This window comes from Crinia signifera, chromosome 8, assembly GCF_055691185.1.
Source record: "Crinia signifera chromosome 8, ASM5569118v1, whole genome shotgun sequence".
Lineage (NCBI taxonomy): Eukaryota > Metazoa > Chordata > Amphibia > Anura > Myobatrachidae > Crinia > Crinia signifera.
The window spans coordinates 178,490,243-178,508,371 of record NC_139224.1 but is presented as its reverse complement, the minus strand read 5'-3'; the positions used below and the strand labels follow the sequence as shown (position 1 = coordinate 178,508,371).

Genomic DNA, 18,129 nt, shown 5'->3' with positions numbered 1-18,129 from the left:
AAAAAGATATTTTCATGTGTTCACCCCGCAAGCAATGTCCGCCGGTCTGTTTGGTTACAGACCTCGGTTCACCAGTCACTTCTAGGTGACAGGCAAGTTGCAGGCTATATATAACAATCACCAAACCCCGCTAAGCGGTGTTCGTTACCGCATAGCAGTACTACTGTCCCGGAGCTGCTCAAATTTAAGCTAACATGTCATATTAATCAAACATACAATTTTACAATTTTAGGCACACATATAGACAGCGCGTGCATACGGCCAACGCGCGTTTCACAAACGGCTTTTTCAAGGCAAGCAAGTGCAAGTGGGATACAGAAACGTTATACGCAGGTCGCCGTCAGAACAGGGTGCATCTGCGGCTCCGTCTTATGTACTGCAAGTGGGATACAGAAACGTTATACGCAGGTCGCCGTCAGCGCAGGGTGCATCCGCGGCTCCGTCTTATGTACTGCAAGTGGGATACAGACATGTTATACGTAGGTCACTGTCAGCACAGGGTGCATCCGCGGCTCCGTCTTATGTATTGCAAGTGGGATACAGAAACGTTATACGCAGGTCGCTGTCAGCGCAGGGTGCATCCGCGGCTCCATCTTATGTACTGCAAGTGGGATACAGTAACGTTATACGCAGGTCGCCGTCAGCGCAGGGTGCATCCGTGGCTCCATCTTATGTGCTGCAAGTGGGATACAGAAACGTTATACGCAGGTCGCCGTCAGCGCAGGGTGCATCCGCGGCTCCGTCTTATGTACTGCAAGTGGGACACAGAAACGTTATACGCAGGTCGCTGTCAGCACAGGGTGCATCCGCGGCTCCGTCTTATGTACTGCAAGTGGGATACAGAAACGTTATACGCAGGTCGCCGTCAGCGCAGGATGCATCCGCAGCTCCGTCTTATGTACTGCAAGTGGGACACAGTAACGTTATACGCAGGTCACTGTCAGCGCAGGATGCATCTGCGGCTCCGTCTTATGTACTGCAAGTGGGATACAGAAACGTTATACGCAGGTCGCCGTCAGCGCAGGATGCATCCTCGGCTCCGTCTTATGTACTGCAAGTGGGACACAGAAATGTTATACGCAGGTCACCGTCAGCGCAGGGTGCATCCGCAGCTCCGTCTTATGTACTGCAAGTGGGAGACAGAAACGTTATACGCAGGTCACTGTCAGCGCAGGGTGCATCCGCGGCTCCGTCTTATGTACTGCAAGTGGGACACAGAAACGTTATACGCAGGTCACTGTCAGCGCAGGGTGCATCCGCGGCTCCGTCTTATGTACTGCAAGTGGGATACAGAAACGTTATACGCAGGTCGCCGTCAGCGCAGGGTGCATCCGCGGCTCCGTCTTATGTACTGCAAGTGGGATACAGAAACGTTATACGCAGGTCGCCCTCAGCGCAGGGTGCATCCGCGGCTCCGTCTTATGTACTGCAAGTGGGACACAGAAACGTTATACGCAGGTCGCTGTCAGCACAGGGTGCATCCGCGGCTCCGTCTTATGTACTGCAAGTGGGATACAGAAACGTTATACGCAGGTCGCCGTCAGCGCAGGATGCATCCGCAGCTCCGTCTTATGTACTGCAAGTGGGACACAGTAACGTTATACGCAGGTCACTGTCAGCGCAGGATGCATCTGCGGCTCCGTCTTATGTACTGCAAGTGGGATACAGAAACGTTATACGCAGGTCGCCGTCAGCGCAGGATGCATCCTCGGCTCCGTCTTATGTACTGCAAGTGGGACACAGAAATGTTATACGCAGGTCACCGTCAGCGCAGGGTGCATCCGCAGCTCCGTCTTATGTACTGCAAGTGGGAGACAGAAACGTTATACGCAGGTCACTGTCAGCGCAGGGTGCATCCGCGGCTCCGTCTTATGTACTGCAAGTGGGACACAGAAACGTTATACGCAGGTCACTGTCAGCGCAGGGTGCATCCGCGGCTCCGTCTTATGTACTGCAAGTGGGATACAGAAACGTTATACGCAGGTCGCCGTCAGCGCAGGGTGCATCCGCGGCTCCGTCTTATGTACTGCAAGTGGGATACAGAAACATTATACGCAGGTCGCCCTCAGCGCAGGGTGCATCCGCGGCTCCGTCTTATGTACTGCAAGTGGGATACAGACATGTTATACGTAGGTCACTGTCAGCGCAGGGTGCATCCGCGGCTCCGTCTTATGTACTGCTAGTGGGATACAGAAATGTTATACGCAGGTCGCTGTCAGCGCAGGGTGCATCCGCGGCTCTGTCTTATGTACTGCAAGTGGGATACAGAAACTTTATACGCAGGTCGCTGTCAGCGCAGGATGCATCCGCGGCTCCGTCTTATGTACTGCAAGTGGGACACAGAAACGTTATACGCAGGTCACTGTCAGCGCAGGGTGCATCCGCGGCTCCGTCTTATGTACTGCAAGTGGGATACAGACATGTTATATGTAGGTCGCCGTCAGCGCAGGGTGCATCGCGCCGTTACCGTATATAACTGGTCTTTGTCTCCTGACAGGGGCATCTCGGAGCCATGGGAGCTGCTGGAGAACCCGGGATCCCAGGATACGGGGTATGGAGATACATCTGCCATTAACGCTTTCCTAAGTAATGTCATTATGGTGTCAGTGTAATGCAGGAATGCTGCGGTCACTACGTGGCGGATGTGTCTGGCTACAGACGTCCCCCACGTGCTTCGCATACTTTCCACTTTTTTGCACCACTTTGCTTGCAGCGGTTGTTTCTATCGGGTGTGAATGTAACGCAGCCGATATCCCAGTGACCGTTACATTTGCCATTCAGGGGTAGATGTATGAAGCAGTGATACGGGAGGAGAAGTACTTGGTATTTTATCACTGGCAAATCAGCTCCTGACTGTTAAGTTACAGGCTGGGTTTAAAACGGAACAGTCAGGAGCTGATTGGCCGGTGATAAAGTACCAGGCACATCTACTCCTTTGTTCCAAACCCACATCCTTTTCCAGGAGACATTTTCCCCTTTATTATTCCTTTTGTTTGTTTTATGCTAAATTGTTTGGGCTAAATGGAATTTCCCTGTTAGTACCCCGGGGTCTGGAAATTTCATTTGGTAAAAAAATGTGTTAATTCAAACATCTGTGGTGACTGGTTCCTAGTAACTCCCAGTCAGTAATTGCAGTTGGAATCAGAGACAGAACTTCCAGTGTTGGCAAATGCAGTCAGTGTGGGGGTGTAGGGACTGTGACTGCAACATGTAACGGTGGATAGTTAGTGGCCCTGCTTTTTTCTGAACATGCCATGTTTCCTGGATCACTCTATGCATGCCATTCCCTGCATTACTTCTGTTCCCAGTTTGACAGTGTGACTAAGCCCCGCACAGCATGGACGCAGCCATCTTGAGATGTCATGTGATCTCTCCTGCACCTATCTAGTTTCTGCATTGTTCCACATGATCACTGCAGCCTATTTAAACCTTACAGTTCACTAGTGGATCAACAAGTTATATAACTGACTTCTCGGTCTGCTGCTTGCCTGCCGCATACCCTCCAACATCTGAAGGACAAATTCAGAAAGTATTTTTATGACTTCAGTGGATCGTTGGTGACCCAGAAAACCAGTGCAAAGCCCTTTTGGTGCAGTACAGGCAATAACAATTGTTCTGTACCAGCCAAAAAGGTACAGTGGGCTGTGGTCGCTCTGCGGGATTCCATTCTATTCACAATTACAGCTTGGGGTATATTCAATCCCAGGTCCCGATTGTTGGTACGTTTTCGGTCCGCTCGCCTGTTTATCAGCGTCAATGTCCCGCCTGCTGATAGGCAAAAAGGGGGCGTGTCTGGGAAAATGGCCATGGACGTTTTCGGCAAAGTGGATTTCAGTAATATGCTAGAGTTTGCACCCGTAGTAGATGAATAACTCGCTTGCAGGAATGGTACACGGGTGGTGGATTAGCTGTGGAAGGCACAATCAGGAGAGCGGTCACAGCAGAACTAAGATGCAGGCACATAAACAAGGCTGCAGAACTCCGCAACAGATTCCGTCACTGTGAGTGAAGTGCAGCTGGTGGCAACACTGGACCTAAAACCTAGACAAAGGGGGGTATTCAATCCCCGCCGCTCTTTCCAAAGGGGGAAATGGTGGCGGGCGCCTTTTCAATGCTGTCGGGAAAGAGTAACCGATATTGTGATTTTCAGGTAGTCGCTGATGTATTTGCATTGGTTTTGTGCAGGGTCATCCAGGGCAAACCGGCTTACCTGGACCACCAGGACCTAAGGGAGAGAAGGTGAGCAATGGCTGAGTATTCTTATGGTTGTCTGTAAGCAGTGGTTCCCAGTGCAGGTTACCAGTGACATTAGTGGAGGCTCCCATTGTCAGGCAGCGGGCCCCAGGTGACAAGAGCGGAGTAACGCACCGGATGTGTTTGCTGACTGTTGGTAGAACTGTAGGTAGGTAGGACTATAGGTAGGAATGTAGGTAGGATTGTTGGTAGGTAGGACTGTTGGTAGGCCTTTAGGTAAGTATGACTCTAGGTAGGTAGGACTGTTGGTATGACTGCTGGTAGGTAGGACTGTAGGTAGGTAGGACTGTTGGTAGGTAGGACTGTTGGTAGGTAGGACTGTAGGTATGACTGTTGGTAAGTATGACTGTTGGGAGGTATGACTGTAGGTAGGTAGGACTGTAGTTAGGTATGACTGTAGGTAGGTAGGACTGTAGGTATGACTGTTGGTAGGCCTGTTAGTAAGTATGACTGTTGGGAGGTATGACTGTTGGTAGGACTGTCGGTAGGTAGGACTGTAGGTAAGTATGACTGTTGGTAGGACTGTTGGTAGGTAGGACAGTAGGTAGGGAGGACTGTAGGTATGACTGTTGGTAGGCCTATTGGTAAGTATGGCTGTTGGGAGGTATGGCTGTAGGTAGGACTGTTGGTTGGTAGGACTGTAGATAGTTATAACTAGGTAGGTTAGCATGTTGTTAGCATGGAAGGTAGGTAGGACTGTAGGTATAGGTATAACTGTAGGTACAGTAGGTAGGTAGGATTGTTGGTAGGTAGGACTGTTGGTAGGACTGTAGGTAGGTAGGACTGTTGGTAGGTAGGACTGTAGGTAGGTAGGACTGTAGGTACAGTAGGTAGGACTGTTGGTAGTACTGTAGGTAGGTAGGATTGTTGGTAGGTATGACTGTAGGTAGGTAGGATTGTTGGTAGGACTGTAGGTAGGTAGGATTGTTGGTAGGACTGTAGGTAGGTGTGACTGTAGGAAGCACTGTAGTTAGGTAGGACTGTAGGTAGGTGTGACTGTAGGAAGCACTGTAGTTAGGTAGGACTGTAAGTAGGTGTGACTGTAGGAAGCACTGTAGGTAGGACCTTGCTCAGTCCCTGGGCCGGTTGTGTTGGAGTACACGTGTTAGTGGATACATGTTAACAGTATAATTTTGCTGCATTGTTGCCCGGGACAACGTCAGGGATACTGCGACAGAAGGAGCGATGCCCTGTACACGACATGTTGACCAATGGGAACAACCAAAACTAATTTCATTTTATTTTAACCCCTGTTCCCTAAACTCATTATCTATTATTGATGAGGACTGAGGGGCAGATGTGATAACCTTGGAGAGATAAAGTACCATCCTATCAGCTCCATTAAATCATAGCCTGTAACATGATAGTTAGGAGTTATTGGTTAGTACATTATCTCTCTCCACTTTATCACTTAAGCTTAGTACATATCCCCAGAGAGTTGTACATACTGTAGGTTGTGTCATGCAGACGTTATACTGAGTGCTCTGCCCTATATCACAGACAGGTATATACAGCTGAGAGGGTTACTGTTGCTATTGGTGATACTGTGTATTTATACTGTGTTTGTGCATTGCAGGGTTACCCCGGAGAGGACAGTACTGTGTTAGGACCCCAGGGACCCCCAGGTGAAACAGTAGGTTTTTCTCTAACACATTTTTGTTTTAGAAGTTATACAAACCTCAGTGTATAGAGCCCATACCTCCCAGTGCACAGCGCCCATACCTCCAGCACACAGAGCCCATCCCTCCCAGTGCACAGTGCCCATACCTCCAGCACACAGAGCCCATCCCTCCCAGTGCACAGTGCCTATACCTCCAGCACACAGAGCCCATCCCTCCCAGTGCACAGCGCCCATACCTCCAGCACACAGAGTCCATCCCTCCCAGCGCACAGCGCCCATCCCCCCAGCGCACAGAGCCCATCCCTCCAGCACACAGAACCCATCCCTCCAGCGCACAGAGCCCATACCTCCAGCGCACTGAGCCCATCCCCCCAGCGCACAGAGCCCAGCCCTCCCAGTGCACAGCACCAATACCTCCAGCACACAGAGCCCATCCCTCGCAGTGCACAGCGCCCATATCTCCAGTGCACAGTGCCCATACCTCCAGCACACAGAGCCCATCCCTCCCAGTGCACAGCGCCCATACCTCCAGCACACAGAGCCCATCCCTCCCAGTGCACAGAGCCCATCCCTCCCAGTGCACAGAGCCCATCCCTCCCAGTGCACAGCGCCCATCCCTCCAGCGCACAGAGCCCATCCCTCCCAGCGCACAGAGCCCATACCTCCAGCACACAGAGCCCATCCCTCCCAGTGCACAGAGCCCATCCCTCCCAGTGCACAGCGCCCATACCTCCAGCACACTGAGCCCATCCCTCCCAGTGCACAGAGCCCATCCCCCCAGCGCACAGAGCCCATCCCTCCCAGCGCACAGAGCCCATCCCTCCCAGCGCACAGAGCCCATCCCTCCCAGCGCACAGAGCCCATCCCTCCCAGCGCACAGAGCCCATACCCCCAGCGCACAGAGCCCATCCCTCCCAGTGCACAGAGCCCATACCTCCAGCACACAGAGCCCATCCCTCCCAGTGCACAGTGCCCATACCTCCAGCACACAGAGCCCATCCCTCCCAGTGCACAGCGCCTATACCTCCAGCACACAGAGCCCATCCCTCCCAGTGCACAGCGCCCATACCTCCAGCACACAGAGCCCATCCCTCCCAGTGCACAGCGCCCATACCTCCAGCACACAGAGCCCATCCCTCCCAGTGCACAGTGCCTATACCTCCAGCACACAGAGCCCATCCCTCCCAGTGCACAGCGCCCATACCTCCAGCACACAGAGCCCATCCCTCCCAGTGCACAGCGCCCATACCTCCAGCACACAGAGCCCATCCCCCCAGCGCACAGAGCCCATCCCCCCAGCGCACAGAGCCCAGCGCACAGAGCCCATCCCTCCCAGTGCACAGCACCAATACCTCCAGCACACAGAGCCCATCCCTCGCAGTGCACAGCGCCCATATCTCCAGTGCACAGTGCCCATACCTCCAGCACACAGAGCCCATCCCTCCCAGTGCACAGTGCCTATACCTCCAGCACACAGAGCCCATCCCTCCCAGTGCACAGCGCCCATACCTCCAGCACACAGAGTCCATCCCTCCCAGCGCACAGCGCCCATCCCCCCAGCGCACAGAGCCCATCCCTCCAGCACACAGAACCCATCCCTCCAGCGCACAGAGCCCATACCTCCAGCGCACTGAGCCCATCCCCCCAGCGCACAGAGCCCAGCCCTCCCAGTGCACAGCACCAATACCTCCAGCACACAGAGCCCATCCCTCGCAGTGCACAGCGCCCATATCTCCAGTGCACAGTGCCCATACCTCCAGCACACAGAGCCCATCCCTCCCAGTGCACAGCGCCCATACCTCCAGCACACAGAGCCCATCCCTCCCAGTGCACAGAGCCCATCCCTCCCAGTGCACAGAGCCCATCCCTCCCAGTGCACAGCGCCCATCCCTCCAGCGCACAGAGCCCATCCCTCCCAGCGCACAGAGCCCATACCTCCAGCACACAGAGCCCATCCCTCCCAGTGCACAGCGCCCATACCTCCAGCACACTGAGCCCATCCCTCCCAGTGCACAGAGCCCATCCCCCCAGCGCACAGAGCCCATCCCTCCCAGCGCACAGAGCCCATCCCTCCCAGCGCACAGAGCCCATCCCTCCCAGCGCACAGAGCCCATCCCTCCCAGCGCACAGAGCCCATCCCTCCCAGCGCACAGAGCCCATCCCTCCCAGTGCACAGAGCCCATACCTCCAGCACACAGAGCCCATCCCTCCCAGTGCACAGTGCCCATACCTCCAGCACACAGAGCCCATCCCTCCCAGTGCACAGCGCCTATACCTCCAGCACACAGAGCCCATCCCTCCCAGTGCACAGCGCCCATACCTCCAGCACACAGAGCCCATCCCTCCCAGTGCACAGCGCCCATACCTCCAGCACACAGAGCCCATCCCTCCCAGTGCACAGTGCCTATACCTCCAGCACACAGAGCCCATCCCTCCCAGTGCACAGCGCCCATACCTCCAGCACACAGAGCCCATCCCTCCCAGTGCACAGAGCCCATCCCTCCCAGTGCACAGCGCCCATACCTCCAGCACACAGAGTCCATCCCTCCCAGCGCACAGAGCCCATCCCCCCAGCGCACAGAGCCCATCCCTCCAGCACACAGAACCCATCCCTCCAGCGCACAGAGCCCATCCCCCCAGCGCACAGAGCCCATCCCCCCAGCGCACAGAGCCCATCCCCCCAGCGCACAGAGCCCAGCGCACAGAGCCCATCCCTCCCAGTGCACAGCACCAATACCTCCAGCACACAGAGCCCATCCCTCGCAGTGCACAGCGCCCATATCTCCAGTGCACAGTGCCCATACCTCCAGCACACAGAGCCCATCCCTCCCAGTGCACAGCGCCCATACCTCCAGCACACAGAGCCCATCCCTCCCAGTGCACAGAGCCCATCCCTCCCAGTGCACAGAGCCCATCCCTCCCAGTGCACAGAGCCCATCCCTCCCAGTGCACAGAGCCCATCCCTCCCAGTGCACAGCGCCCATCCCTCCAGCGCACAGAGCCCATCCCTCCCAGCGCACAGAGCCCATACCTCCAGCACACAGAGCCCATCCCTCCCAGTGCACAGAGCCCATCCCTCCCAGTGCACAGCGCCCATACCTCCAGCACACTGAGCCCATCCCTCCCAGTGCACAGAGCCCATCCCCCAGCGCACAGAGCCCATCCCTCCCAGCGCACAGAGCCCATCCCTCCAGCACACAGAGCCCATCCCTCCCAGCGCACAGAGCCCATACCCCCAGCGCACAGAGCCCATCCCTCCAGCACACAGAGCCCATCCCTCCAGCACACAGAGCCCATCCCTCCCAGTGCACAGCGCCCATACCTCCAGCACACAGAGCCCATCCCTCCCAGTGCACAGCGCCCATCCCTCCCAGTGCACAGCGCCCATACCTCCAGCACACAGAGCCCATCCCTCCCAGTGCACAGCGCCCATACCTCCAGCACACAGAGCCCATCCCTCCCAGTGCACAGCGCCCATCCCTCCCAGTGCACAGCGCCCATACCTCCAGCACACTGAGCCCATCCCTCCCAGTGCACAGAGCCCATCCCCCCAGCGCACAGAGCCCATCCCTCCCAGCGCACAGAGCCCATCCCTCCAGCACACAGAGCCCATCCCTCCCAGCGCACAGAGCCCATACCCCCAGCGCACAGAGCCCATCCCTCCAGCACACAGAGCCCATCCCTCCAGCACACAGAGCCCATCCCTCCCAGTGCACAGCGCCCATACCTCCAGCACACAGAGCCCATCCCTCCCAGTGCACAGCGCCCATCCCTCCCAGTGCACAGCGCCCATACCTCCAGCACACAGAGCCCATCCCTCCCAGTGCACAGCGCCCATACCTCCAGCACACAGAGCCCATCCCTCCCAGTGCACAGCGCCCATCCCTCCCAGTGCACAGCGCCCATCCCCCCAGCGCACAGAGCCCAACTCTCCAGCACACAGAACCCATCCCTCCAGCACACAGAACCCATCCCTCCAGCGCAGAGCCCATACCTCCAGTGCACTGAGCCCATCCCCCCAGCGCACAGAGCCCATCCCTCCCAGTGCACAGCACCCATACCTCCAGCACACAGAGCCCACCCCTCGCAGTGCACAGCGCCTATATCTTCAGTGCACAGCGCCCATCCCTCCAGCACACAGAGCCCCTCCCTCCCAGTGCACAGAGCCCATACCTCCAGCACACAGAGTCCATCCCTCCCAGTGCACAGAGCCCATCCCTCCCAGTGCACAGCGCCCATACCTCCAGTGCACAGAGCCCATCCCTCCCAGTGCACAGAGCCCATCCCTCCCAGTGCACAGCGCCCATACCTCCAGCACACAGAGCCCATCCCTCCCAGCGCACAGAGCCCATCCCGCCAGCGCACAGAGCCCAGCGCACAGAGCCCATCCCTCCCAGTGCACAGCGCCCATACCTCCAGCACACAGAGCCCATCCCTCCCAGTGCACAGAGCCCATCCCTCCCAGTGCACAGAGCCCATCCCTCCCAGTGCACAGAGCCCATCCCTCCCAGTGCACAGAGCCCATCCCTCCCAGTGCACAGCGCCCATCCCTCCAGCGCACAGAGCCCATCCCTCCCAGCGCACAGAGCCCATACCTCCAGCACACAGAGCCCATCCCTCCCAGTGCACAGAGCCCATCCCTCCCAGTGCACAGCGCCCATACCTCCAGCACACTGAGCCCATCCCTCCCAGTGCACAGAGCCCATCCCCCCAGCGCACAGAGCCCATCCCTCCCAGCGCACAGAGCCCATCCCTCCAGCACACAGAGCCCATCCCTCCCAGCGCACAGAGCCCATACCCCCAGCGCACAGAGCCCATCCCTCCAGCACACAGAGCCCATCCCTCCAGCACACAGAGCCCATCCCTCCCAGTGCACAGCGCCCATACCTCCAGCACACAGAGCCCATCCCTCCCAGTGCACAGCGCCCATCCCTCCCAGTGCACAGCGCCCATACCTCCAGCACACAGAGCCCATCCCTCCCAGTGCACAGCGCCCATACCTCCAGCACACAGAGCCCATCCCTCCCAGTGCACAGCGCCCATCCCTCCCAGTGCACAGCGCCCATCCCCCCAGCGCACAGAGCCCAACTCTCCAGCACACAGAACCCATCCCTCCAGCACACAGAACCCATCCCTCCAGCGCAGAGCCCATACCTCCAGTGCACTGAGCCCATCCCCCCAGCGCACAGAGCCCATCCCTCCCAGTGCACAGCACCCATACCTCCAGCACACAGAGCCCACCCCTCGCAGTGCACAGCGCCTATATCTTCAGTGCACAGCGCCCATCCCTCCAGCACACAGAGCCCCTCCCTCCCAGTGCACAGAGCCCATACCTCCAGCACACAGAGTCCATCCCTCCCAGTGCACAGAGCCCATCCCTCCCAGTGCACAGAGCCCATCCCTCCCAGTGCACAGCGCCCATACCTCCAGTGCACAGAGCCCATCCCTCCCAGTGCACAGAGCCCATCCCTCCCAGTGCACAGCGCCCATACCTCCAGCACACAGAGCCCATCCCTCCCAGCGCACAGAGCCCATCCCGCCAGCGCACAGAGCCCAGCGCACAGAGCCCATCCCTCCCAGTGCACAGCACCCATACCTCCAGCACACAGAGCCCATCCCTCGCAGTGCACAGCGCCCATATCTCCAGTGCACAGCGCCCATACCTCCAGCACACAGAGCCCATCCCTCCCAGTGCACAGCGCCCATCCCTCCAGCACACAGAGCCCATCCCTCCCAGTGCACAGAGCCCATCCCTCCCAGTGCACAGTGCCCATACCTCCAGCACACAGAGCCCATACCTCCAGCACACAGAGCCCATCCCTCGCAGTGCACAGCGCCCATACCTCCAGGGCAAAGAGCCCATATATCCAGTGCACAGCGCCCATACCTCCAGCACACAGAGCCCATCCCTCCCAGTGCACAGCGCCCATACCTACAGCGCACAGAGCCCATCCCTCCCAGTGCACAGCACCCATACCTCCAGCACACAGCGCCCACACCTCCAGCGCACAGCGCCCACACCTCCAGCGCACAGCGCCCACACCTCCAGCGCACAGCGCCCATACCTTCAGCACACAGCGCCCATACCTCCAGCGCACAGAGCCCATACGTCCAGTGTACAGCGCCCATCCGTCACAGCGTACAGCTCCCATCCCCCCCAGTGTACAGCGCCCATCCATCACAGCGTACAGCTCTCATCCCTCCCAGTGTACAGCATACATCCCTCCTAGCGCACACAGCGCCCATATTTCCAGCACACAGCGCCCATACCTTCAGCGCACAGCGCCCATACCTCCAGCGCACAGAGCCCATATGTCCAGCGTACAGCGCCCATCCATCACAGCGTACAGCTCCCATCCCTCCCAGTGTACAGCGCCCATCCCTCCCAGTGTACAGCGCCCATCCCTCCTAGTGTGCACAGCGCCCATCCCTCCCAGTGTACAGCGCCCATCCCTCCCAGTGTACAGCGTCCATCCATAACAGCATACAGTTCCCATCCCTCCTAATGCACAGTGCCCATACCTCCAGTGTACAGCACCCATGCATCACAGCGTGCAGCGTCCATCCCTCCCAGTGTACAGCACCCATACCTCCCAGCACACAGAGCCCATACCTCCAGCGTACAGAGCCCATACCTCCAGCGCACAGAGCCCATACCTCCAGCACACAGCTCCCATCCCTCCCAGTGTACAGCACCCATCCATCACAGCGTACAGCGCCCATCCATCACAGCGCCCATCCCTCCCAGCGCTCATCGCCCATCCCTCCCAGCGCACAGCACCCATCCCTCCCAGCGCACAGCACCCATCCCTCCCAGCGTACAGCACCCATCCATCACAGCGTAGAGAGCCCATCCCTCCCAGCGCTCATCGCCCATCCCTCCCAGCGCACAGCACCCATCCCTCCCAGCGCACAGCACCCATCCCACCCAGCGCACAGCACCCATCCCTCCCAGCGTACAGCGCCCATTCCTCCCAGCGTACAGCGTCCATCCCTCCCAGTGCACAGCGTTCAATGATTTTTGAGCCATGGGAGGGAATTATGCACACGTGCATGGTGACAGGATAGCGCCAATCACCATGGACGTTGTACATGGTGATTGTCGCAGAACTGTCGCAGACAGGGACACAGAGCCTATCAGTTAGCAGCCAGTGTGAGGCGAATGACCTCATACATAATGCAGCGTGTCACCATGGTAACCTCTATTTGCTGCATGTAGTACATCTCTGTGCGTTGTCTTGTTGTTTATACACTATACATGTGCGCTTCATACAGGGCCCTATTGGAGAACACGGGGACCGGGGAGAACCTGGAGGTGAAGGCTATAAGGTAAGAACAACATGTCTGTATTTATTCTTCGGGACACGTCAGGGGCCACAGGGCTAACGCTGGGTAGTTGGAGTGGGAGAGAAGCTTCCAGCACCCAAAGCTCTTCCCCTCCTCCTCTCCTTGGGCTGCTATATGCATCTTTACTTTTTAATTTTTAATTAAAACTTTTTACTTTTACACTGACATCAGCATAGGGGGTGTATTAGACACCAGCACTGCTGCTCCATCTCCCAGGCCGGGCGGTGCATCGGTGTGTGACCGCAGCTGTCTCCGGGCACTCGGGACACCACAACCGCAGGCCGGACCCGGGACACACAGGATAGGTAAGATGCTCTCGGCAGGGAGCGTGCGCAATGGGGGCTGGATGCAGCTGAGCAACCCGGCGTTGGGGACTGCCGGGAGTGGCCCGGGATTCTACGCCAGCATCTTTCTAGTCTGGAAGCCCAAAGGGTCCTACCGTCCCATCCTCAACTTAAAACAGCTCAACCGGTATATTCGGGTCCCGAAGTTCCGGATAGAGACCTTGCAATCCGTAGTCTTGGCCTTAGAGCACAGAGAGTACATGGCATGCCTGGACATCCAGGATTCCATCAGGCTGCGCTTTGCACTGCAGGACCGTCCTTTCAGGCTCTGCCTTTCAGACTTTCTACCACCCCTCGGGTGTTTTCAAAGGTCATGGCAGTGATGGGCAACAGAATTTGCATGCGGATCCTTCATATCTGGATGACAGACGATCCCTCCAGGGACTATGGAACTCACAGGAAAGCCATCTACCCATCAATGTCTTTGAACTGAGTGCAGTCTTCCAGGTGCTTTATTTGGTGGAACCTGGCTCTGTGGTCGCCCGTGCAGGTCCAGTCAGACAATGCGATAACAGAGGCTTATTTCAACCACCAGGGCAGCATTCGCAGTCAGGCCGCCATGACAGAGACCTCCTGAATCTTTCAATTGGCAGAGAAGAAGATCCCTGCTCTCTCAGTGATCTTTATCCCAGGAGTCCTCAGTTGGGAAATGGACTTCCTGAGCCGTCAAACTCTGGATGCCGGTGAATGAGCCTTTCACTCAGAGGTATTCCAGATGCTGGTACAATGCTGGGGCAGACCCAAGGTAGACTTGATAGCGTTGCGCCACAAACACATGGTCACCCTATACAGGTCCAGGGCTCGCGACCCAGGGGCTTGCATGGTAGATGCCCTGTCAGCCCCATGGCCATTTGTCCTGATGTACGCCTTGCCTTACCTCTGATTTTGCTCCTCCTGAGAGTGATCCTCAAGTTGAAGGCGGAGGGCAGCACATTGATCCTTGTTGCTCCCGGTTTGGCCCAGATGGATCTGGTTCTCGGATATGCAGACCCTGTCAGTGGCCTTTCCGATCCGTCTACCTCTGCTGTATGTCCAGACCTGCTTTCTCTGGGCCCCGTGTCTACACCTGGATTTGGGGCTTCTGGTCTTGGCGGGGTGGCTGTTGAGACCTCCCTGTTACGGTTTGAGGCTTTAACTCTAGAGTAATTTCAACCATGCTCAGCGCAAACCTTCTTCAGCTGGGGCTTATTATTGCATCTGGCGGGGTTACTTTTCCTGGTGTCGTGCTCCCAGGACTTACTACTTAGCCAGGATTCTTACTTCTTACAGAAGGGCCTAGAGGCCGAATTTTGCTGGTCTCCTTTGAAAGTAAAGGTTTCGGCATTGTCCATCTTGTTCTGTAGGAAGTTAGTGTTGTTGCCTGTTTTCCACACATTCCTGCAAGGCGTCCTGCATATCTAACCTCCCTTTCTTTCCCCGGTTGTCCCGTGGGACCTTTCCTTGGTACTTACTGCTCTTCAGGCCCCATCGTTTGAGCCTTTGCGGTCAGTGGACTGTTGTTGGCTCACCTTTTGAAGATTGCGTCGGCCAGGAGAGTGTCTGACCTGTCAGCTCTGTCTTGTCTGTCCCTATTTCCCATCTTCCATTCTGATCGGGCGGCCCTTGCAACTGTTCCTTCTCACCTCCTTAAAGTGGTGTCCAGGTTTCACATCAACCAGGAGATTGTGGTCCCAGCCTTTCGGGGGCCGGATGCTTCTCTCTCTCAGTCTTCATTGGATATTGTCTGTGGCTTATGCATTTATGTGCGCCGCACTAAGTGCTTCCGGAAATCAAACTGCTACTACACAGACAATTGCCAGCTGGATTAGCTCTGTCATCAGGCATACTTGGGCACCTGCGGCGGTCTGGGCTCATTCCACTAGGTCTGTGGGTGCATCTTGGGCTGTTAGTGGTGTGCAACAGCTGAGAAAATTTGCAAGGAGGCTACATGGTCATCCGCCAATACCCTCTTGTGCTTTTAAGCCTTTGATACGTTTGCGTCCCAGGACTCGGCTTTTGGCCTGAGTTTACATGCTGCGACCCAGGCGCATCCCCACCCATAGGTGGCTGCTTTCTTCGAGGATGTCAGGGGCCACAGGGATCCCTCCCTGCCGCTCCTGCTTTAGTAATGTTACCGTTCTAGTTACCTAGTTCCTCTGTTGAGCGAACTCCACTGTGTTCAGCATATGTTTGGTGCTTCTTTTCCTTCTCTCTTGTCTCCTGCCTTGGCTTGTTAAAAAAACTGAGCTTCCTGGCCTGGAGGCGGGGTAGAGGAGGGGAGGAGCCTGGCTGCCTGGGAGGCAGGAGGAAGTTTAACCTCTTGGGTACTGGAAGCTCTCTCCCACTCCACTACCCAGCATTAGCCCTGTGATCCCTGACATCCTGCGAATGCGAATCAACCAGTATAACCCCACATTATCTTACATAATGTCCAAACCAAACACACATATACCAGGGGACATAAGAGGATATATACCTGTGCTCCCTACACTAGAGGTCACCCCCAGAAAGAGACCTCCCGGGAGCAATGCCACAAGAGGTGCCAGCAGCAGCCTCTAAGCATTTAGGACAAGCACTATCACACAGCGCACACAAACCATTCGTCCTGTACAGGAGAGAGGTCTAGAGAACAGAACAGTACTATGGTAGGGTTTAGTACGTACTAATGTGTGGACAGGTGTGTCAGTCAGTGACCCCCCCACTGCACAATGACTGCATTGTGGTGGGGTATTGTACATACTAATGTGTGGACAGGTGTGTCAGTCAGTGACCCCCCCCCCACTGTGCAGTGACCGCATTGTGGTGGGGTATAGTATGTACTAATGTGTGGACAGGTGTGTCAGTCAGTGACCCCCCCACTGTGCAGTGACCGCATTGTGGTGGGGTATAGTACGTACTAATGTGTGGACAGGTGTGTCAGTCAGTGACCCCCCCTGTGCAGTGACCGCATTGTGGTGGGGTATAGTACGTACTAATGTGTGGACAGGTGTGTCAGTCATCTATACAGAAAAAAGAGGTAGAGGATAATCTGCGCTTCCAGACTGCGACACTGTACGCGCCAAGGATTACCAATCCCAAAATACACAATACAAATACAACAAAGGACGAGTACAATTGCGCTGTCTGAATCTAATAATCCACTATAAGTGAATTTCCACCTGATGGTATAGTCAGAGGGTCTGGGCGAAGGGTCAGAGAGATATATAAAATGGGGGGATCGCCCCCTGCAACTGACCTCTCTGCCGTGCCCTATGGGCATATAAAGGTATCTTTAATCCAAATGGTATTCAGCCTCAATATTTTCAATCAGATCAGAGCTCACCTTAGGTCAATGCCCTATGTGCGTATAAAGGTTTCTTTCTCCTGTCTCCTCGATTCAGCAAGGTCCAATTATCACCAGTCACGGATCAGTGAAAAAAGGTATTTTTATTCCAATAACGACAGGTATTTAACAATAAAAAATATTAAAAATCAGAAGATAAAAAGGCACTTTGGATGGGATCCACCGGAACTGCGTCCGACCACCCTCACCTCACCCGGGTGTAGAGAAGAAGGTAGGTGTCCACAAGATGGAAAAAAGTGACACTAGAATCCCAAACAAGTGCCTAGGCTCAGTTCCTCCAGCCAACGCGTTTCGGGCCTCACCTAGGGCCCTTTTTCAAGGTATGGAGGAAAGGGAGTAGGACCAGGTATATATACCTGTCCTCATTTGCATAAAACAGAGACATAATAAAAACCAGTCGTGGATCTCATTAAAACATTCCCTGAATAATACAATAAGACAGTGCTATTCGCTATCATTCACAATGTAAAATGAAAGAAAAACAATCACACATACAAATAAACAATACAAATAAGTTCTTTTGCGCTATAAAATGGTCATGCAATCCGCATCTCAAGCCGGTTTTTCTAATTATCCTTAGGGGTAATTGTGTCCAATTGCCGGATATATCATAGCGTCATCACCCGACTTCCTGCTTGGTGGCCGGATGTGACGTTCCGCTATGCATGGAACGCAAGAAGCGGAAGCCGGAAGGTGTCCAATGCTGTTCCCCCATGGAGCGCACTTGTCCTTTGGAACGCAACCGGAAGTAGAGCGTACCTTCCTCTTTTCAATGCAGACGGAAGTGATGTATTGATATCCCTTCATTGTGATGGAGCGCATATTTCTTTTTGGAACGCAAACGGAAGTGATGTATCGATGTTCTTCCGTTATTGCCCGACACAATCTGCTCGTATTCTATTTGATGCGTCTTGATCACCATAGTAACGCTTCCGCGTTATTTTCAATCACAAACAGACATATAGAAAAAGACATTGATTAATATTAGACCAGAGTATTAAGAACAACATTCAAGTATTTTTACAACAAAACAGGTGTTAGAGAATTCACAAAAAGCACTTAAGCTCAAAATCTACGTTGATCCCCCTGGGTTCAAGGGTTTTCAACTCGTAGATAGTTCTCATTTCGAGCTGTGATAGTCTTTGGTCTCTATTGTTGACACGCCAATGTGTCTTTACTGTGCGTATCCCGCAAAATGATTTCAATTGTGTAATATCACATCCATGAGTATGTTTGAAATG

General features: G+C 55.3%; 1 protein-coding gene across 2 annotated transcripts in view; it reads left to right on the top strand.

Moving 5' to 3' along the window:
• COL24A1 (collagen type XXIV alpha 1 chain) overlaps positions 1-18,129 on the top strand; it is a 395,453-nt gene that overhangs the window by 285,221 nt on the left and 92,103 nt on the right. For both annotated transcript variants that reach the window (XM_083157902.1, XM_083157901.1), the window contains exons 40-43: positions 2,498-2,551; positions 4,186-4,239; positions 5,831-5,887; positions 13,151-13,204. In XM_083157902.1, the coding sequence (XP_083014028.1) occupies positions 2,498-2,551; positions 4,186-4,239; positions 5,831-5,887; positions 13,151-13,204 (219 nt within the window). The remainder of the gene's footprint in view (positions 1-2,497; positions 2,552-4,185; positions 4,240-5,830; positions 5,888-13,150; positions 13,205-18,129) is intronic.